The sequence below is a fragment of the Felis catus genome, chromosome A1 (genome assembly GCF_018350175.1).
Source record: "Felis catus isolate Fca126 chromosome A1, F.catus_Fca126_mat1.0, whole genome shotgun sequence".
Classification (NCBI taxonomy): Eukaryota; Metazoa; Chordata; class Mammalia; order Carnivora; family Felidae; genus Felis; species Felis catus.
This window is the reverse complement of record NC_058368.1, coordinates 47,274,567-47,298,151: the sequence shown is the minus strand read 5'-3', so window position 1 is coordinate 47,298,151 and position 23,585 is coordinate 47,274,567. Positions and strand designations below refer to the sequence as shown.

The 23,585-nt window shown below is 38.2% G+C and overlaps 1 protein-coding gene across 1 annotated transcript; it reads left to right on the top strand.

Annotated features, from left to right (window-relative positions):
• The first annotated feature begins 338 nt into the window (after positions 1 to 338).
• Positions 339 to 1,566, top strand: LOC109492600 (prostaglandin reductase 1-like). The gene has a single exon (XM_045052126.1). It carries the CDS (start codon positions 604 to 606, stop codon positions 955 to 957), a length of 354 nt encoding a protein of 117 aa, XP_044908061.1. The 5' UTR covers positions 339 to 603; the 3' UTR covers positions 958 to 1,566.
• The last annotated feature ends 22,019 nt before the right edge of the window (positions 1,567 to 23,585 follow it).

Here is a 23,585-nt window from a genome sequence, read left to right as displayed (position 1 = left end):
TCCATTTTTATCAGCATTTCATAATGCATTTCTCTTCTTAATGTTCAATCCATTTTTGATGTTTTTTAACCCATCAACCAACCAACCTGTCTTTATTATTGGTCTCTCTCATAGATACCACAACATTGGGGTGAATACACAAACATAAGAGAGATACTTACAGTCTAACTGGGATGATAATACTAACATATGTACAAAATCAAGAAATAAGCAATACTTTTCTATGGGTTAATTGTGTGGTTTACTATAGCATTTTTGAATAGGAGAGAAGAGAGGTATAAATAAAAACTGAAATAATTATGAATGCTTACATGAAGGAAATGATGTTAGCCAGATATTCAAAGATTTGAAAAGGTACAGCAAGGAGTGAAAAGTGCAATATAGACAAGGCACTTAATAAGGTAAAAGCAAGGGTGAGGAAGAGTCTTCAATAACTAGAAGATAAAAATTATCTTTGCTTCATAGATGTGCACGAATGACACTAAGACTGTCTAATATCATAATCTAAAATTATAAGAGAACGTGTTTATCAAAAGGGAACATTACAACCCCGAACACCTTCTCTAGCTAGGTGGTGGAACCCACAGACTCTTGAACTTCAGGATGGTTTATGCTAAGAGCTGGACCCTGAAGAAGCACTTCGAAGGCAGCCCCCCTCGTGGTAACTTGGAGTTGAAGACAGTTGAACTCCCACCCTTCAACAACGGAGAGGTCCTGCTGCAAGCTTTGCTCCTCGCTGGGGATCCTTACCTGGGAGTGGCAGCCAAACGACTGAAGGAGGGTGATGCGATGATGCGGCAGCAAGTGGTCAGAACTGTGGAAAGTAAAAACTCAGCCTTCCCAACAGGAACTATGGTAGTGGCTTCTTCAGGCTGGACAACTCACTCCATTTCTGATGGGAAAGATCTGGAAAAACTGCCTGCAGAGTGGCCAGACATTTTAACCACAAAACAGTAGAGTCTTTGGAAAAAACTTTGAAAAAAAGCCTCTCCTGATGGTTATGATTGTTATTTTGATAATGTAAGTAGAGAGTTTTCAAACAGTGTTATCCTCAGATGAAGAAATTTGGAAGAATTGCTATATGTGGGGCCATCTCTGTATATAATAGGCCCACCCCCAGAGAATATTCTCCATCAGCAACTCCACACGGTAGGGTTCATTGTCACCCACTGGCAAGGAGAAATCTACCAGAAGGCTTTGAAAGACTTGCTGAAATGGGTCTTGTAGGGTAAAATCCAGTACCATGAATACATCATTGAAGGGTTTGAAAACGTGCCAGCTGCATTTATGGGAATGCTGAAAGGCGGTAATTTGGGGAAAAGCATAGTGAAAGCGTGAAAAAAAAAAGTTACATGGAATCTAGAACTCATTTGGATGGTTACCACATGTCTTTTTAACCATTTAGTAAAAATATATACTACCTTCATTATCTAAGAAATTGCAATGAGTTTGGTCTACCTAATAAAACACATTTAAGTGGGGAAATAAAAAAAGGGAACATTAACCTCTAAAAAACGATTGTTAAAGTAGAAGTCATTGCTTAAATAAAGCAACATATGATTTTTAGCCTTGAGTATTTGTAAGTTTTGCTTACATACTGCTGGGTTCAAAATGGTTGAATAGAAGCATCCTTCAAACGACTAGAGCAGGGGCTGGGAACAGAGTGTGAGGTGGTGGGGAGGTATTTTATATGAGAATGTTTCATGCTGTTTGCATTTTTCCCTGTTGTGGGGTATCCAGACTTTTTTTTTTAAATTTTCAGTTGGGACTTTAATTAGAATTCCTGCTAAAAGGATATTGAAACTGCCTTCCCTGCATCAGAAGGCATTAAGATGAAGAATGCAGAAAATATGGATGGGGACACCAGGGCTCAGATAGGCTCTAGAAAGCAGAGGTGATGAGTAGAAGGAATTTGGCAAAGCCTCTTTGAGGAATTTGTTCATTTAAGTCCTGAACACTGAGAAAGGAAACAAAGACTAAAGAGTAAATGTTCTGACACTGTGATGACATGCCTTTGCAGGTGACATGTAGGGGACAGAAACAGCCTGGACACAAAGGCCATCAGTGGAACTAAAATAACACAAGATGACAAATCCACATCAGACCTAGAGCAGGTTTATTTGACTCTCCATTTTGGGTTGAGAGATTTTACCAGGTCTCTAGTGGGGAGAAATTATAATTACAATTAGAACCTCGATTTGGGGCGCCTGGGTGGCTCAGTCGGTTAAGTGTCAGGCTTCAGCTCAGGTCATGATCTCAAGGTCTGTAAGTTCGAGCCCTGTGTGGGGCTCTGTGCTGACAGCTCAGAGCCTGGAGCCTGCTTCGGATTCTGTGTCTCCCTCTCTCTCTGTCCCTCCCCTGCTCACACTCAGTCTCTCTCTCTCTCTCTCAAAAAACCCAAAAACATTTAAAAGAAAAGAACCTCACTTTACATTACTTACAGTTTTGTGTCTATAATTAACCTTTAATTAACTGTATGATAACGTATGTACAATTCTCATTTAAAAATGTTACCATTCTGGGGCGCCTGGGTGGCGCAGTCGGTTGAGCGTCCGACTTCAGCCAGGTCACGATCTCGCGGTCCGGGAGTTCGAGCCCCGCGTCGGGCTCTGGGCTGATGGCTCAGAGCCTGGAGCCTGTTTCCGATTCTGTGTCTCCCTCTCTCTCTGCCCCTCCCCCGTTCATGCTCTGTCTCTCTCTGTCCCAAAAATAAATAAAAACGTTGAAAAAAAATTTAAAAATAAATTATAAAATAAAAATAAAATAAAATAAAATAAAAATGTTACCATTCTTAGCATTCTTTTTCTGTCTTCGTGAAATTGTCCTGAATTGAAAAAAAAATCATTTGAACTCTGCATAGTATTTATTTTCAAATTTTTGACTTTATTTCATGAATAATGCAAAAGGGATTTTTCTTTTTCTTTTTTTGAGAATGGCAATGATACTCAACGAATATTTTTTGATTTTTATAATTAAGATTCTCTTGCCCACAGCGGGGTAAACTGGGTAAATGGTACCACAGAGAGAAATTTGCTTCGGAAAGGCTTTTTTTTTTTTTCTCACTGGATATGCTACAGATTACAGAGGGAATTTAGATTTTCTGAGTGGCGGTTTTCTATATAGTAGAGTTTGTATGCTTAACAGATTAACTGCTTTTAATGTTATTCTTTCTCCCAGGATTCAGGAAGGAAAATGACATAATAGATTTTTTTTCCCTAGGACCACAGTAAACCTCCTTAGTCAAACCCAGTTGCTCCTTGGGAGGTGAAGAGCGAACTAACCTATGTTTCTACAAGTTACAAAATCATTTACATTTATTACCCATGCACAGTGAGGCCCCAAAGCCTCAGAGCTATGATTCTCCAAATCACTGCATTCTAAGCTTGACTGATTGGTTTAAAAGCTTGTGAGAGATTTATAATGATTCACTGTGTAAGCCAATGATTTTATATTTAAGGCAGGAGACTGCTTATAAATGATAGAAAACTTTAGATTCTCCTTGGACTCAGCAGGTGACCAACTGTTTTCATAAGTTTAGATAAAAACAGCATTTTCTTTGCACTGTTTGAACTCAAAATTTATAAAGTGCACATAATTGAAAGGTATGTGAGCATTATAATATTGGCTCCCCATTTATAGTGCTACCTTTGGATTATTTGGCTATGTTAATATCTGTGTAGATTGACCACAGGAACCTAAAAAGTTCTATTGGTTTTTGAGAATAAACTGTAATTGCTACCCTGATATTAATATCTGTTGTTATTTAAACAACAGATGTTGTTGTGCTTTACCTTGGAACAGTTACTAGGCTTAGTTCACTGTCATGTTTGACAACATTATAGCAGTACCTTTTACTGTTTAAAAGTTGATGGGGGGGGTGAGGGAGAGGGGAAAATGGGTGATGGGCATCGAGGAGGGCACATGCTGGGATAAGCACTGGGTGTTGTATGTAAGCGATGAATCACAGGAATCTACCCCCAAAACCAAGAGCACACTGTATACACTGTATGTTAGCCAACTTGACAATAGATTACATTAAAGAAAAGTTCATACAAATAAATTGCCATTATTTAAATATGGTATTGAGATAGATGAAAGAAATAAGGTTAATGGTGTATCCATGTAAAAACATATTAAACTTTGTATGATGTTTTGCCTTGTTTAGTCCACGAAAGGAATTTGAGATTTGTGATGAAGACCAAATATTTTAATTAGGATGTTATTAAGAAGAATAAAGTTATTATGGGTACTTAAAGGAGAGAAGCCCAGAAATAGCTATTATATCAACCAGTTTGTATATTTCCCACCAGCAATACTGAAGGCACCAACTGGACAGAGCATGCAGTGCACAGAGTTGTGGTTTCTAAGGTCCTTATTAGAAGAAAATTAAGTCACACTTGTCATCTAGTTTGCCTCATTAACCGCCATTCGAATCGCCCTGTTCTCTCTCCATTTCACAACCAAGTCCCTCCAGCTGGTCTCCCAGTCTCTTGCCTCTTCCATTCCTCCCACCATCCACCTGCCTAACTCACAAGTGGCTCTCCATGGCTGCCTTTGTCTCTAGGCTCCCCAGGACAGGACTGGTTTCCCCACACAGCCTGGGGATGCACAGTTTTATTTTATTTTATTATTTTTTAAAAATTTATTTATTTTAAGAACAAGCGAGCACAAGTGAGGGAAGGGCAGACAGAAGGATAGAGAGAGAGAGAGAGAGAATCCCAAGTAGGTTCCGCATGCACTTAGCTCGGAGCCTGATGCGTGGCTTGAACTCACGACGTGAGATCATGACCTGAGCCAAAACTAAGTCAGCTACTCCGCGGCCTGAGCCACCCAAGACCCCCTGTCTTTTTTTTTTTTTTAATTTATTTATTTTGGGGAGAAAGAGAGTACAAGTGGGGGAGGGGCAAAGAGAAGGGAACAGAGGATCGAAGCAGGTTCCACACCAATAGCAGTGAGCCCAACGTGGGCCTGAACTCTTGAACCACCAGATCATGACCTGAGCCGAGGTCAGAGGCTCAACTGACTGAGCTACCCAGGCGCCTCCAGGACCTCCTGTCTTATTTTAAATTAATGCCCAGTATTACCCCAGTAGAGCTTAGGTAGTATTTAAGAGCACAACCCTTACACTCGGACCAGCTTCTAATCCCCGTTCTTTCACCTGCTGGCTGTATTACTTTGGCCAGGTCTCTTAACCTCTCTGACCCTCAGGTTCCTTGTTTGTAAAGGTGAAAATAATATCTACCTGCAAAGATTTGTGATGAAGACTAAAAAGGTTAATTTATGGAAAGTGCTTAGCACCATACTTGGCAGGTAGTAAGTGCTAAGTAAATCATTACTATTATTAAGCTTATTTCGATAAATTTAGATTATTAGATTAAAATTAGATGATTATGATGATTAGATTAGATTATGATTATTAGATTAAAATTAGACTGCACTAAATTTCTTACCCTAATTGAGTAACCTCTTCCCATCCAAAGTAATTTTCCTGACACCCCTTTATTATGGGGTCTACTCTTTCTCCCAAATGTCTATAGTCCCTTTTTCTTGAAGTTCTTATTCTGCACTTATTCCAGCTTATTTATCTCCATATTGTGTGCATGAACACTATGAAAGACTTGCTGAAGTTCAAATATACCATGCCAATGGATTTTCTGACCTACTAATAGGTCTTATTCAAGAAAGAAATGAGGCAAGTCATTCTTGGTTACTTCACATTGTCTTCTAGGGACACCCAAACATCCGTTTAGTCACCCCTGAAGTCTTGCCTTGTTGATAGCTGCCTGCTTTCTATGTAACTTCCAGTGACTCTACTGACTGGTTTTGGGCTCGATGTATAGTAGGTGCTCAATAAATGCTAATTGACTTGGTGAATAAATAAAATTGGCCCCAGGTTCAGGACTCTCCAACAGATAGTGAACCTTTAAATGCAGAGGCCACAAATTATTAAGTTTGTATCTCCATGTCCTGGCACAGTCCATGCTCCACAAGGGTTGAAATGGAGTGACTCAGCTGGTAGGAAATATCTCATTTCCTATTCGCAAAGAATATTCTTCATAGTGCGCTCGGTTTGAGGAGAAGCTTGTGCTTTTGCCACCGTGCTCATTGGGTATACCATCTTCTTGAGGGAGGGTCACGTGTAAACTCCATTTCTTCCACAGACCCTTCACCCAGGATCTCTGTCATCTGGTTTCTTCTCTCCCAGCTCTGTTGATCTGTTTTCTCCCCCACTTTTTAAAATGTAAAATGCATATAACATAAAATTTACTATTTTAAACTTTTGAAAGTATATAATTCAAGGCACTTAATGGTAAGTACATTCACTCTGTTGTGCAACCACCAACACCATTTCCCTCTAGAACTTTTAATCATCCCAAACAGAACTCTATACCCATTAAATATTCCCTATTCTCCTCCTATCTCCAGTCCTGCAGCCTGTAGTCTGTTTCTGTCTCTATGAATTTTCCCATTCTAGATAACTCGTGTAAGAGAAATAATACAACATTTGTCCAAAAAGACAAATGTATCTGGCCTCTTTCAGTTAACATAATGTCCTCATTGTTCATCCATGTTGTGTAGCATGTGTCAGAATTTCATTCCTTTCTAAGGCTAAATAATTTCCATTGTATATGTAGGCTACATTTTGTTTATCAGTTCATCTTTTGATGGACATTTGTGTTGTTGCCACTTGGTGCTATTATGAATAATGTTGCTATGAAATTGGTGCACAAATACTTGTTCAAATCCCTGCTTCCAATTCTTTTGGGTATATACTCAGTAGTGGAATTGCTGGATCATATGGTAATCGTGTGTTTTACATTCCTGCCACAATGCATAAGCGTTCTAATTTCTCCACATTCTCTCCAGTATTTGTTCTTTTCTTTTCTCTTTCCTTCTTTCCTTCCTTCCTTCCTTCCTTCCTTCCTTCCTTCCTTCCTTCCTTCCCTCCTCCCTCCCTTCTTTCCTTCCTTCCTTCCTTCCTTCCTTCCTTCCTTCCTTCCTTCCTCCCTCCCTCCCTCCCTCCCTCCCTTTTCCTTACTGTTTTTTTAAATGTTTATTTATTTTTGAGAGAGAGAGAGAGAGAGAGAGAGAGAGACAGACAGACAGACAGAGAGAGCGCGAGCAGGGCAGGTGCAGGGAGAGAGGGAGACACAGAATCCGAAGTAGGCTCCAGGCTCTGAGCTGTCAGCACAGAGCCCGACAAGGGGCCTGAACTCACAGATTGCAAGATCATGACCTGAACTGAAGCCAGACATTCAACGATTGAGCCACCCAGGTAGGTGCCCCAGTTCCTTCCTTTTTCTCATTCTCCTCCTCTTCCTCCCCCTCTCCTCCTCTTCTTCCCCTCCCCCCTCCCCTCCTCCTCCTCCCCTTCTCCTCCTGTCTATCTCCTCCTCTTCCTTCTTCTTTGATAATAGCCTTTCTAGTAGGTGTGAAGTGGTATCTGTTTATGGTTTTAATTTTCATTTTCTAAAGATTACTCATGTTGAGGATCTTTTCATGTGCTTATTGGCCATTTGTATGTCTTCTTGGATGATCTGTTGTGATAGCCACTGGCACTGTCCTAGTCAGATTTGGTGGTTATCTCTTAGCTGCTAGCCTTCTTGATATATGTTGCTATTTACTTGTGCATCAGTGCTTTTTTCTGAACTCAGTGGCATCTCAGTGTTTTGACCAAACAGGTTACCATGCCCTCCTCAACAATTACTTTTTGTCCTCTTTTGCCTGTGTCTTCTCTTTATTACCTTTACTAGATAGATGTGAGTGACCAAAACTCAGGGTCATATTTTTCCACTCCTGGTACTTTCTTCCTCATTGTATATTTGAAGACAATCTTTTAGAACTCTCAAGTTCTGGACAAATACCTTCAGCTGTCTCTAGTACATCTGTCCTTGGGCATATGACTGTTACTTCCAGCTCAACATCTGTGCTACTTATCTTGTTATCCTGGTCTCATCAACTCTCTCCCAGTTTCCATCACTGTCTTGATTTTTACCTTTGCTTTATCTTTGGCTTGGTCTTTGTTTCCTCTGTCTTCCTTCTCCGGATTCAACTCCTCATCAGCTCTGGTTTATCCTTTCTTCATAGTTTTCAACTTTATCCTGAGGAGATGCAAGCTAAAACATTCCCACGATTGGTGGACACACTTTCTATTTACTTGGTAATTCTTTTGTGAAAGGATTGATTAAACTGTTTATACCTGAAGTGAGGAATGCTATTGTGTTGTTCAGCACAATGCCACACACAGGGGGCATTTTCCATAAATATTTGCTGAATGATTTGACTTCCCTTTGACTCTTGAACGTTAGTCAGCATACAAGTCTGTAGTAATTTATGGTTAAATTTCATCTTAACACATACTAGGCTTCGGAGGAAAAAAGTGTGAGTTTCAGAAAAATACAAAGAAGGTACAATTAACTTTTCCTGGGATGTGCCACATACTAATGTCTTAAAAATGTAAATTACACTCTGTGCTTTTTAAATGTTATATTTAAAAGGTTTTTAAAATTTAAAATGTGTCTAGGAGTGCTTACATTTGGTATCAAATATAAGTGATTAATAATTCCATGTTCTCGGAATTCTTGATTTGTTTCCTGTGTCAGAGATTTGAGACTATTAAGAGGCGATTAGGGAGGGTATCCTTGAAGTCTCCTTCACACCAGAATCTCCCTTTTTTTTTGGTTCACTTAACTTAATGTGGGAGTTGCTTGTGATATTTTCTACATTTCACCTTCCGAGGTTATGGGCCCCATTCATATGCCATATCTCCCTCTCAGATGAGTAAGTATGACTTTCATGAATTTTTCTTCACTTGTAGAATTTAATTTACATGAATAATTAGGAAAGAACCAAGTGAAACTTCCCTCTCCCCAGGCAAACAATCTTGTGAAGAAAATCAACGGCAAACTTTTCCTTTAATATTTTTTCCCTTTGCATCTTGAAATTTATTGCTTGCTACAAAGAAGCAAAATAAAAAGAAATATAGGGTACTACAACATACTGCTCTTTTGCATATTGATATCTGAATAATTACCTTAGGGCATATTGAGTTATAATACGACACACTATTCTCTCAGGACATTATCTTAAAATATTTTACTTATTTAGCATACAGCTCAATATTTTAGAATTATGTAAAGAGTATAGTTGTTAACCGACATGGAGTGTGCTGGCAGAAACAAAAAATAAGAAGGACCTAAGAGGCAAAGGAGGTTGTTCTTAGCATGTTACAGTATTTAAATGCTGTGGCAATACAGGCGGTCAATTACAACAGCCAACCTAGAACAAGAGAAGAAGGCTGTAATTCTGTACAGATGTTTACCATGTGCCTATTTCTCCTTTAAAGGGTATTTCACATGGAATCCTGTTTGACATTCGTACCTGTAATCTTGGCTAAGTCCCATAAGCCACACGGTCAGCAGTCAGTATTCTGGTATAAAGGCCTGAGGTAGATACCAAAAGAATAGTGCCTGAAACTAAGAACTATAAATGCTCATAATATGAGTCAATGGCCAGTAGAGGAATTGAACACAATAAAACATGGGTGTACAATGCAGGCTGATGCAGGTTGTGTCATTACTATTGTTGTACTGAAATCCAGTGGCCTGTTCCTTAGAACGTGCTCCAAGAAGTCTAGTTGGGATGTGTCTTAGTCTGCTGGGGCTGTGATAACAGAACATACAGCTTGGGTGTCCTATAAACAACAGAAATTTATTTCTCGCAGTTCTAAGGCGTAGAAGTCTAGGATTAAGACACCAGAATGGTCACTTTCTTGTGAAAGCTCACAACCAGTGCTTTCTCACTGTACCCTCACATGGGGGAGGGATCTAGGGACCTCTCTGGAGCCATTTTTTACAAGGCACTAATCCTCTTGATGAACCTCCACTCTCATGGCTTAAACACCTGCTTAGGTGGCAAAGGCCCCACCTACTAATATTATCACATTGGGAGTTAGGATTTCAACAAATGAATTTGGGGGAACACAAACATTCAGGCCATTGCAGGATGTATGTTTCCTAACAATCTTAGGACAAAATGAAAGCCCAACAATGCCAGAAATATCGTGGCAAAGATGAACATATGGAGGCTTTTAGTTTTGCCGTTCCACTGGCGATGTGACTGTAACCAAGTGATTTAAATTCTCTAACTCCCAGTTTCCTCACCTATAAAATTAACTGTGTGAATTACATGAGATCATGCAAGGAAAGTGTTTGTTTTATTTCCTGATGTTATTACTATTGTTGTTGTTGTTATAATGGGACCAGATCTTACATTCATAGAAGAAAATTACTACTGGTAGACGATTAATTGCAACTGTTAAATCGTATCATGCATTCCACACAAAAGGGTAAAATGAAGGAAAACAAAAACAAAAATAAACTATTGGGGCTACATCAAAATAAAAAGCTTCTGCATAGCAAAGGAAGCAATCAACAAAACTAAAAGTTTTGAATAGGAGAAGATATTTGCAAATGGCATATCTGATAAAGGGTTAGTATCCAAAATATATAAAGAATTGATATAATTCCACACCCCAAAACAAACAATCCAATTAAAAATGCCAGAAGACACGAAAAGACATTTTTCCAAAGAGACATACAGATGGCCAACACATGAAAAGATGTTCCACATCACTCATCATCAGGGAAATACAAATCAAAATCCGTTATCACCTCACACCAGTCAGAATGGCTAAAATCAAAAACACAAGAAACAACAAGTGTTGGCAAAGATGTGGGATAAAAGTAACCCTCATGTGCCATTGGTGGGAGTGCAAACTGGTGCAGGTACTGTGAAGAACAGTATGGAAGCTCCTCAAAAAATTAAAAATAGAACTACCCTACAATTCAGTAATCATGCTGCTGTGTACTTACTCAAAGAATACAAAAACACTAATTTGAAAGGATATATGCACCCCTATGTTTATTGCAGCATTATTTACAATAGGCAAATTATGGAAGCAGCTCAAGTGTGCGTCTATAGACGAATGGATAAAAAAGAGAAAGAGATGGTATCTATCATCTATCTATCTATCTATCTATCTATCTATCTATCTGTCTATCTATCTATAAAAGAGAAAATTACTCAGCCCTGCAAAGAATGAAATCTTGCCATTTGCAACAATATGGATGGAGCTCGAGAGTATAATGCTAAGTGAAACAAGTCAGTCAGAGAAAGACAAATACCCTATGATTTCACTCATATGGAGAATTTAAGAAACAAAACAAATGAGCAAAGGACAAAAAAGAGAGAAACACAAACCAAGAAAAAGACTCAACTATAGAGAACAAACTGATGGCTACCAGAGGGGAGGTAGGTGGGGCGATGGGTGAAATATGTGATGGGGACTAAGGAGTGCACTTGTGATAAGCACAGGGTGATGTATGGAAGTGTTGAATCACTATATTATACACCTGAAACTAATATAACACTGTATGTTAACTGTCCTGGAATTAAAATAAAAAACAATAACATTTTGAAAAAGGGTAAAATGAAAGGAAACCTGTATTTTATATCTGAGGTCATGAAGTGTGTTTGCTTTTAAATCTGTTTTTGATATGCCTTCTTAAATGTATAAGAATTAAGGATGAGTATATGTATTTGTTTATAAAATAATTTTCATTGGGAGGCCATGTTTGACTAAGGACATATTTTATGCACCTTGCTTATGATAAAATGGGTCAATTTCCATGTTTAATGCAATGAAATAGTTCTCATTTTTTGCCCTTTGAAGAGGAGTAGCATTATTATCCTAATTTTACAGATGAAAAAACCAACATGCAGGTTACACGATGTGATTGATATTACATTCCAGACTTAGTGGAAAAACAAAAACAGAGTTGAGCTACTTTTTACCCATGATCTCACAAGCTTTGCTACATTTCATGTTGCTGCCATTAAAAAAAAAAAAAAAAAAAAAAAAAAGAACACTAGGCAGTTTGTACCAATGGGAACTAAGTGATGGGTTTTTAGCATTTCTTGTGCCCACTGACCAAAACCTGAATTGACTTCTACTACATTATCAAATCATTTTTACAAAATGGGTCTATTGGACTTTTTCACCTATTAATGCTTCAGCCAGTGCCTTCTCAATTGCAGCAGCAAGATGGCAAAAGGAAATGTAAGTTGTCATGTTAAAAAATCAATTGAAATAACATTTCAACCTTCAGTTGCAGCAAATGAAACGAAATCCTGGTATATCAGTGATAGTGATGTCGGTTGCTGCTTTTCTAATCAATTAAATGCATGATTCTTAAGGCCTGCCAAGTTTATATTTTGCTATCTGGATGTCCCCTTCCTCTGACCTTTCATTTCTTTTCTATACTTCATTCTTATGCACCTGCTTCTTTCATGGCTTAACTCCTCTTGTCACAGAGGAAATGAACCCCGAATTAATATACACTTGGGTTACTTAAAAATTTTTGTCCTAATAGAAGACCAAGTAATGCCAGATGCAAAGAAATAAATCCCTAATGGGATGAGGCACTATTCAGGCACTGCAGTACTTGGATGGGAAGAATGCTTTTCTGCCGGCATGGTCTCTAGCCACACCTATATTATATCCACTTTCTTTCTCTCTTAGCCTGTTTCTGCTCTTACTCGTTATGGGTAGATGTGTCTTGCTGTGATTCTGCAAAAGTGCTAATTTGGCAAATGCTGACCAAGCAATGAGTAATGAGAACTGGTTGGCTACTACGTTAGAAGGGCCACTGAAGTGCTAAGTTGGACAGAGTAGGGGGTGATGAAAACTGTCTGTGGATAGATAAAGAAGCCTTGATGGATGACAGCAATGGGTTGAAGGCCATGCTCATCTGAGAGTAATATGAAGAGAAGCATGAAAATGGGTGATGTGTTTGGAGGTTGTTCAAAGTCTGATGTGGTGATACAAGGGGAGATAGGAATGACTGATTGGAACCAGGTTGTGGAGGGCTTAGAATGCCGGGCTAAGGATATCGGACTGGAGTCTGTAGACGACAAATCTTTGCAGAATTTCTCGCTCTGTGTTCCCACAGCCACCTGACTTCCTTATAGGAGCTCTGCACTGTCCCAACACTATGGGAAAAGCATAGTAGTTGAAATGAGACTACTTGTGTTCAAAACCTCTTAAAGACTGTAGGATCTTGGGCAAATAATTGAACCACAAAACTGGTGACCTAGTTCCTCTGCTTAAAAAACAGGGTTGCATGTTGGAGTTCAAGCTGATATGGTCCTGTTAAGTAGAGTGTGACAGGCACACTAGGTCTGGGCTTGGAATGAATCCTTTTTGCTTGAGTGAGACACAGGCAGAGCATAGGTGCTAAAGGAAACTCTTTTGCTGGGAAGACCAGGTAATATAGAGGATACAGCAATAGGTACAAACCAGGATGTCATCTCCTCTGAAAAGTCTCAAAGTCCGTTATTTTTAGCCACCTCTGGTCTTCTAAAGCTTGTTCTATATGCCTTTGTTATAGTGGTCATTGTCTTATGCTGATATTAAATATAGGAATATTGTACTTTTAAAGTGTTCTTGTGGGGGCGCCTGGGTGGCGCAGTCGGTTAAGCGTCTGACTTCAGCCAGGTCATGATCTCGCGGTCCGTGAGTTCAAGCCCCGCGTCAGCCTCTGGGCTGATGGCTCGGAGCCTGGAGCCTGTTTCCGATTCTGTGTCTCCCTCTCTCTCTGCCCCTCCCCCGTTCATGCTCTGTCTCTCTCTGTCCCAAAAATAAATAAACGTTGAAAAAAAAATTTAAAGTGTTCTTGTGGTTGGAGATAACAAAAACCACATTGGGGAATGTTAGGAGAAAAGGTATGATTTTAAGTCTTCTGAGGTGGGAAGAGAAGGGAATCGAGGATCTCAAGAGTTGGAAATAAACCTAACTCAGGTGGACACTTGGAAAAAGTCATAAAAAGTCATCGGAAATCCAGTCATCTTTTTTTCTTGTCAGAATTCATTCCTCTTATCCTACAGAGTAGTATCTCTCTGCTTCCCTGTCCCCAGTGAGACACGTGGCAACTCAGAATTTACATGGGTGCAATTCTAACCACCTAGAGACTAATTGGCTGAAACTGAATGTGTTTCAGATTCTCTGCAGAAGCACATCTGGTGGTTCGATCTTATTTCCAGTGTCTGTCCCTGTCCAATACCCTGTGTCCAGGGGGAATGGAGCCACATAATCTGTGTCTATCTGTACAGGCCCACTTTGTGAATGAGAACAGTCCTCAGGGCAGGAAAAGCCAGAGCCTGGGCTGGACAGACACTTGGAAGGGTTTTCACTACATTGATTTTGTGTTCTTTTAAGTCCAGAGACCATGTTTCATTGATATTTTTGTCACTAGCACTTTGCATACTATTTTACACATACCTAATAAGCATTGATACATTTTTGTTGAATAAATAAGTCATTCCTGGCTAAGATCAGAATTTTTTCTAGCAATAAGTATTATTTGTTGAGTTCTATATTTTAAAGATTCTTTCATAATCAACTCAACTCATTCTGTCTTTTCAATAGTCTTGTAAATGACTTGATTTAGAATCCATTTTTGAGAGGAGGAAACTGAGTCCCTAGATCATGAACTCTTTTTTTAAATGTTTTTATTTATTTTTGAGAGAGAGAGAGAGAGAGAGAGAGAGAGAGAGAGAGAGAAAATCAGCAGGGGAGGGGCAGCGAGAGAGGGAGACACAGAATCTGAAGCAGGCTCCAGGCTCTGAGCTGTTAACACACAGCCTAACATGGGGCTTGAACCCACAAACTGTGAGATCACGACCTGAGCTGAAGTTGGATGCTTAACCAACTGAGCCACCCAGGCTCCTTGCTAGACCATGAACTCTTAGGGGGCAATGAGGAATGGACCAGAGCTGAACAATACTAGAGTCTGGAGATCCAGTTAGAAGTACACTAAAATCATTCAACTGATAGGCTAAAATGGGGATGACTAAGATTAGGTAAATGCACACAGGCTTTAATTTGTTTGGAACCCTCAGTGTATGTGTGTAGCAACAAGAACAATGACATTAATATGTCCTGGGTGCTTCATATGTACCAGACTCTGCACTAACCACTTACACACCATAACCCCTTTCATCTTTATGACACACTCCGAGGCTGGTACTTCTGGTATTCTCTTTAATTTTTTTTTATTAAAAAAATTTTTTTAAATGTTTATTTCTGAGAGAGAGAGAGAGAGAGAGAGAGAGAAAGAAAGATACAGAATCCGAAGCAGGCTCCAGGCTCTGAGCTGTCAGCACAGAGCCCCATGCGGGGCTTAAATCCACGAACCGTGAGATCATGACCTGAGCTGAAATTGGACACTTAACCAACTGAGCCACCCAGGCACTCCATCTTCTGGTATTCTCATTGTACAGGCCAGGAAGCTGAGACATAGACAGATTAAGTGATTTAATCGGTGTCACATAGCTAATAACTGGCATGGCTGGAATTTAAACCTAAGTTGAATTGACACCATAACTCAAACTTTAAACTGCTATTTTATGTTGATGAGAGTATATATCCCCCAATCCAAATCAGTGTTTATGGCTGATGTCATATTGTTCTACAACTCGACCTAAGGAATCTAGGTCCTTCTATATCAGGGTCAGAACAACATGCTTTCTACTGTGTAGGTAATGCTCATAAACATGATAGTGTCTGAGATTTCAAAAATGCTGAATTCTATAAAAACAAGAGCAAATAGTGTACTCAAACAATAAAAAATATCCTGAGATTCATTTAAAGGTAGACTGATGACTTTCTTTTATTCATCTGAACTCAACAAACATGGATTTAGCTTCTATTCAAGACAAATTGGTCATATTTGGACTATCCATTAATAAAAGTGGAACGTTTCCCGTGGAGGCAGTTAGCTAAATGAATGCAACTATCCTTGAGTAAAGCTTTGGTTTTGATTAGTTATCTTTCTTCAGGGGTGATGGGAACAAGGGAATTTTCTGGGTAATTCATCGAACTTTTAATTTTATTTATGGAATGCTAACTTAAGATAATAAAATAAGTAATAAAATACATGTGACTTTAAGACACAATTTTGGAACAAAAGATTTTTAAAATCATGGCCTTCTATGCACACTTTGAGTTGGAATAATTATTTACAATCAACTTAAAATAATTATTAATAAATAATAATTTATAAAATAATTATAAAAGAATATAAATTATAAAATAAATATAACATTGTATTAAGAGGTGAATACTAATGTTATTTATCAGTTGACTACTGATTATCTTTTGATGAAGAAGAAAGGAAAAGATTAAATAGCTGTCTCATAATGATAATTAAATAAAGGCTCCTGAATCCAATCTTCAGGAGCTTCTGTGGAGTAAAGGTAGGAAAGTTAGGAAAATGCAAATGTTTAAAAGGCATTTTGACCATTTTCCCCAGGAAATAAGACAATAACTATGAAGTAGAGAACATATAAACAATGATAAAATAAGCATTTGTTTGCCCAGATCACTTGTTTGCTCTTAGTAATTTTTAAAAGATTTATGAGTCTCTATCTTTGTACTTTAGTGACAAGTAGATTCATTATGATCATTAGTTTCCTGTGGTGTTGTTATATCAGGTATATTTTCATCAGGGCTTCTGGTGAAATTATCAACCATAATATTAAGATTAGAATAAACAAGAGATTCTTTCCTTATATAATCAATTCAAATTTTCATTTCATTAACGTGTAAGATGGCAATGTCACTAAATTGCTATGTAGACTATTACCAGTCTGTGTTAATAATCTTAATTTATCAACATTGATTTTAACCTTTGCTATAAAGCTTTGCACATAAAGACAATCATTATTAATTTTTAGGTAAAAACAAAACTAACTCTTTGTGTCTGAGTTATTGTTTTCATGGTCTGTTCTTAGCAAAAGGTTAAGTTCTTGAAATCCCTTTTTCCTATGTGTGACTTTACAAGTCCAGCCTGTGTCATATATATATATGTGTGCATATATATATATATGTGTGATATATATGTGATATATATATATCACACATATATATATGTGTGATATATATGTGATATATATATATATATCAAAGTGTGCATATATATATATATACATATATATATATATGTATATATATATATATATATACATATATATGACTTTGTAATAAAAGCTCTGATAAAGTGCTGTGCCATATAACATAGTAGGATTCTGGAAGGAACTGAGGTTTTGGATATAGAAGATCTGAGTCTGAATACTGGCTCTGCCCATTACAAGTCAAACAACTTTGGGTAACTTAACCTAAGCTCATTTTCCTCATCTGTCCAATGGGATAATAACATCTGTCTTGTAGGTGCTCAAAAAATGGCAACACTTGTCACTTACCATTTAAATACAATAGCGAAAGAGAAAATGTACTATAATTGTTTTTTTTTTTTTTTTGCCATGTGGTTTTGAGGTCAATCAGACATTTTATTTCTCTAAATGTGAGTAACTCAGTGCAAAATAGGCTCTGATTTTTTTTTGGTTTTTTTTTTTTTTTGCAAGATTCCTGTACCACTGTTATCCTGCTATCCTGGTTTGTTAGTCAAAAAGAATAAAATTGAAATGTTAAGTTTTTTGATGGCACAATATTAATTATCCATCTTCATTTTCATTTGCACTCAGCTATGAAAAATTGAAGGTAAGTTGTACAATATTTTCTTTAGTCCCTTGTTAGTACAGACCCTGTTACCTCAACACACTATCAAATATTTTGTGGAGAAATAAATGAATACATAAGGGTGTGGGAGGCAGACTCTTAATGTAGGTACTGGATCCATCTGGTGAAATGTTTCATCCAAACCTTCCTTGGAAGCCATTAAGCTCCATGGGGAGAGGGGCTTTCTAGCCAAAATGATTAATTAGTGTCCTGTGAAGCCGAAAGCTGTTTTACTGTTTCTCTGGGCTTCTTCCCACAATTTTACCCATGTCTTCTGATTGGTCAATGGTTATAGTGTGTCTTACTTTATGATAGTTAAGTAATCATGTTTATGAGTTATGTGTACCAGATAAAAACTCTGAATGTCTTTACAAGGAAGGTCTCTTCAGCAGATCCCAGCTCCCTGTGCCTCTTTTGGGACAGGATAAAGTTTTGCATTCATCCTGCACCCACCCTGGCATTGAAATGTCTGTAAGTCAGGAAATCAGGCATAATAGTAGAGACAAAAGATAATGTTGATTTCTAATCATATTTTTCCCTTCACAACTATTTTAAGTATAAATATATGTTGAAAGCATTTAAAAGGTATTTGCAGGTGTTCATTAAAAAAATTTAGTGACAGTCTACTATTTGCTAAACCCTAGACTTGGCCTGTAAATGATATTGATTTCGTCCTCAAACACAACAAAAATATATAATTATATAGTAATAATAATATAATAATACACAATAAGGTATAGAGTTTTATGTATCGGAAGAGAGGAGCAGATCAAATGCTCTGGGAGTTCATGGACAAAGTACCACATACGGTGCCACACATATCGTGACGGGGAGGTATTCAAGAGACCAGTTTCTTTGCCTTCCTTTTACTAGTGAGAAGGATTACTTTGTGTGTATTATATAGGTGTGTGGTTGTGTATGTGTGTGTATATGTATGAAAAGGAACAATGAAATACTTTATAAAAAAGTGATCTACAGGGGCGCCTGGGTGGCGCAGTCGGTTAAGCGTCCGACTTCAGCCAGGTCACGATCTCGCGGTCTGTGAGTTCGAGCCCCGCGTCAGGCTCTGGGCTGATGGCTCAGAGCCTGGAGCCTGTTTCCGATTCTGTGTCTCCCTCTCTCTCTGCCCCTCCCCCGTTCATGCTCTGTCTCTCTCTGTCCCAAAAATAAATAAACGTTGAAAAAAAAAATTAAAAAAAAAGTGATCTACAGGATTTGGATTCTAGAAGATGGTGGGTAAAAGACATTCTAGGCAAAGGACATAGCACATAATACGAAATACAGTTAAGAGACTGCGTGTGGGAAATTCTGCTTGTTTGGCTTGGAGCACAGCGTTTGTGGTGAGAGTTATGAGGAATAAGGTCAGGGTGAAGTTTAAGGATTGTGGTGGTGTTAAGGGGAGTGCTCCCTGGATCACCTTATAATGGTCTCCATTGTGGCAATATTTGTAAGTTTGTATGTCTGAGAAAATATAAGCTTCTATATGAATTAAGGACGTATGCAATAAAAAAATGCTGGTTTCTAATTTTTGTTTGCCAAAATCCCAGGGCACCACCTGACTCATGAAAACCAATAAAGCATTTAACAACCTTGATGTCAACATCACTGGGCAATTCCTCGGGCACATGGATGCTGACCATTGTATCACTCAGGACAAATTACGCTAGGCTGTAGTAACAAACCTTAAATCTCCATGGTTTAATCCATTAGTGTTTCGTTCTCACACAAAGTGTGTTGTCCTACAGAGTTGGCCTAACATTCCAGATCGCTTTGATGTTGTGACTTTCCCCTATTTAAATATTCTCCCATGGCTTCCATAGCAGGGAATAAGCAGGCTAGCCAATGAAGCACCAGTAATTAACTGTCTCCATGTGGACACGTGTCACAAGTCACTTCCACTTAAATTTCATTGGCCAAAGCAAATCATTAGGTCCTTCCTATCTTTCTTTCTTTCATGTTGTTTATTTCTGGAAGGTACAGACTTCATTTTGTTTATATTTTCCCCCCAATGCCTAGCAAATGGTAAGCGTTCAATACATGCTTTTCTTTTTACCGTTTTATTACATAAATAACTCGTAATCAACATATTAAAATAACACAAAGGCTAACAAAATGGAAAGTGAAAGTACCCCTTCTCAAAATGTTTCAAGAATAAGTGAATGTATGATCAATTTTGAACTCATAAGAAAAACCTATAAGATATTTTACTATTTTTCCCCAGTTTATCTTTTTAGTCCATTTTCCAGCATTCACCGACATGGATTATTTTCTATTAAATATATTTTCAAATTTTTATTTTCACACCACTGGGCCCTTTGCTTGCTGTTTTCTTTCTTTCTTTTTTTTATTGTAGTAAAATGCACACACCATAAAATTTATTATATTAACCATTTTTAAGTGTATGGCTTGCTATTTTCTTTGCCCGGAATTTTCACTCACTCTTTTTATACTTGTCAAACTTCCTTTGGGAAGAATTTAAAATTCTTCTTGACAGTCCCAACCCCCTCCATGCTCTTGTAACACTTTGTGCGAAACTATCATCTGTCATGACTCTCATCCCAGGGGCTCCGCAAAGGCAAGGAGGGTCTCATTCATCTTAAATACCCAGTACTCATACCAGGGACTGGCGCGGAGGAAGTGCTCCATCAACTGACCACCCCTCCCTCGTAGCTTCAGTATTTCTGTTTACCTCTTCCCATCAGCCCATATATACAATCAATGCTTGCCTATTCTGCAAAAAGTCCTCACTTGATTCTCTAGACGGTCTGGCACTCTTCTGCCTTGCCCCCAAAGTTTTGATAGAATTGTCCACATCTGCTGTCCCTACTTCCTCATTTCTCCTTCAGTCTTTAACATATTGTTATCTGGTTTATGCTCGTAAACTTCGATATATGATCTAGAAGATTTCACAAATAATCTAAATCCCAAATCCAATTGTATTTCTGTTATTATTTTATTTTATCAATTTAGTTTTTTGAGAGAGAGATAGGGTGTGAGTGGGGGAGAGGGACAGAAGGAGAGTGGGGGGGGGGGAGAATTTCAAGCAGGCTCCACGTCCAGACAGAGCCTGATGTCGGGCTTGATCCCATAACACCTGGCATCATGACCTGAGCAAAAATCAAAGACTCAAATGCCCAACCGACTGAGCCACCCAGGTGCCCCTCTGTTCTTATTTTAAACGACCCATTTAAGGTATTTTAAAAATTGAATTAAAGGAATATTTGTACATGGTACAATAGTTCTCTACCCTATTCCTTCCTTTCCATCTCAATTCCTTTTTCCAAAAGAGGACTTACTTCAACTTTTTCAACAATTTCTTCTAGTGGTAACTTCTGTATCTAAGAATAATATGCATAAATTGCTATTTCTTATCCCTTAATTTAGAAACATAATCAACTAAATTTCTCTAGGACATATGTGTGTTTAACTCCTCTATTTTCTTTTTTTTTTTTTTAATTTTTTTTTTCCAACGTTTATTTATTTTTGGGACAGAGAGAGACAGAGCATGCACGGGGGAGGGGCAGAGAGAGAGGGAGACACAGAATCGGAAACAGGCTCCAGGCTCCGAGCCATCAGCCCAGAGCCTGACGCGGGGCTTGAACTCACGGACCACGAGATCATGACCTGGCTGAAGTCAGACGCTTAACTGACTGCACCACCCAGGCGCCCCACTCCTCTACTTTCTTATGCTTCTCATATTTCACTCCAAGTAGTTATATTTTTACTTTTGGTTATGGTATTTTTTCGTGCTTTGCTTGTTAGTTTTATAACTTTAAGAAATGTTCTTTTACTTCTCGTTCCATCCACAGTAGTTATTCCCTACTCCTACTTTGTAATATATTAATATTTTCTTAGTTTCCTTTGCACTTGCCAATTTTTGACATGCACACTTCTCGTTTTGCTATGTCACATTGTGTGCGATGGACATTTTCAGGTATGTCTCCTTGTGCACGTATGTGAGGATATCTTACAGAAAATATATATCATTTTATAGGATTTTTCTTTTTTGCATGAACACCTTCAACATTAGCAGCGATTGCTCTTCAATGTGGTTGAACCATTTTTCACTCCCATTGGCGGAATATGGGAATTCTCATTTCTTCATATCCTTACCTTACTGTTAACTTTTGCCAAAATGATGGGTGTAAAATAAAATTTCATTGTCTCAATTAAATTTCTATTATTCCCAAATTTGTAGGCATCCTTTGTCCAGGTTTCCTCTTTTCCCATTCTCTTCCACCTTGTGTTTTTCTACCCTGAAAAATGCTGCTACTGTCCTTTTTGCAGTGACTTAGGAAGAGTTTGAATTTGAAATTATGTGTTAAATCTGCCATGTTTTACTGGAAATATTCTTGGTTAATATTATTTCACTGCGATGACAGCTCTCTAGATGCACAGGATTCTGTTTACCAAGGACTAGTTGTCCATGACAAAATCTCATCCACTTCATGCTTATATTGGATCTACTATGATGTAAAAATTGTGAATTTTCCATGTAGATGCTTTGCTCTGCTGATGTTTTCTCCTTTATAACACGAAGGATTAGGTTTGATATTTTGCAGATCAACAGACCTATCATTCTTGAATTCTCTCTAAAATTTAGGGGGGCATAATCAAAAGTGTAAGCTATCTTCACTTTTACAAAGAGCACTGATAATCACTATTGACCTCCATATCCAATGACTTTTTCTTAGTTTTCATAATTTCTGTCTTCTTCACGGCATTTGATAGTGTTTCCTATTTTATCTTTAAAATTCTCTCCTCTCTTGTTTTTTTCTGTGACACAGTAAACATGGACAAATCACACACTGATTCATTCATTAATTTATTCACTTTATGTATCAAGTGCCCTCTACATGCCAAGAAAGCATCCTGTTGTAGATGGGGCAATAATATTTGTCCCTCTAAAAGTCCAGTATCCTTTTTGATTTGCTGATTTGTTGAATTTTACAGATAGAGCAAAACTTTTTTCTAAGCCATATGTACAATTTGTATATAGGTTTTGGGATTGGTATTTAAAGTCATTTCTTTAACTTTTAAGCACTTGATGCTTTTTTTAAATGTATTTATTTATTTTGAGATAGAGAGCATTAGCTGGAGTGGAGGAGGGGTAGAAAGAAAGGGAGAGAGAGAATCCCAAGCAGGCTCCATGCTGACAGCAATGTGGGGCTTAAACTCACGAACCATGAGATCATGACCTGAGCTGAAATCAAGAGTCAGGCACTTAACTGACTGAGCTGCCCGGGGGGCCCCCCGAAGCACTCGATGCTTATCAAATGCTGGGTTAAGGCTAAGGTCTAGCCTGAGGGAAACATTGCTGGCAAGTTACAACATAAGAGGAAATCACATCTAAATGTAATGTGTTGAGTTTGTAAAAAAAAAAAAAAAAACCCAAGAAAACAGAACAAAGAGAAACCTAAAATTTATGCAAAATCAGAAAAAAACGAACAAATGTGAACTGTTTGCAAGTGTACCTAATTAGAGAACTTGGATGAGTTAAATAATAGCTTATTATAATAGCTTACTGTTTAGCTATTACTAGCAATAGCTAACCTCAGCCTTGGTTCTTCTTTTTTTAATGTTTATTTATTTTTGAGAGAGAGAGGCACACACACAAGAGTGTGAGTGGGGGAGGGGCAGAGAGAGAGGGACACACAGAATCTGAAGCAGGCTCCAGGCTCTGAGCTGTCAGCACAGAGCCTGACATAGGACTTGAACTCATGAACCACAAGATCATGACCCGAGCCGAAGTCAGATGCTTAACTGACTGAGCCACCCAGGTGGTCCCAGCCTTGGTTCTTTTGGAGTGGGGAGTTTGGTAGTGAGAAAAGAGAGTGGTTATGGTATGGAGAACAGGTTGTTTGCACAGTAACAAATAATCTTACAGACACTATTCGAAACAGAGCAGAAGACATTTGTCTTTTAGACGCACAGGGGAACTGCAGTT

Excerpts from the sequence above, each read along its gene's own strand:
- LOC109492600 (XM_045052126.1), top strand. The coding sequence starts at position 604 with ATGGTTTATGCTAAGAGCTGGACCCTGAAGAAGCACTTCGAAGGCAGC.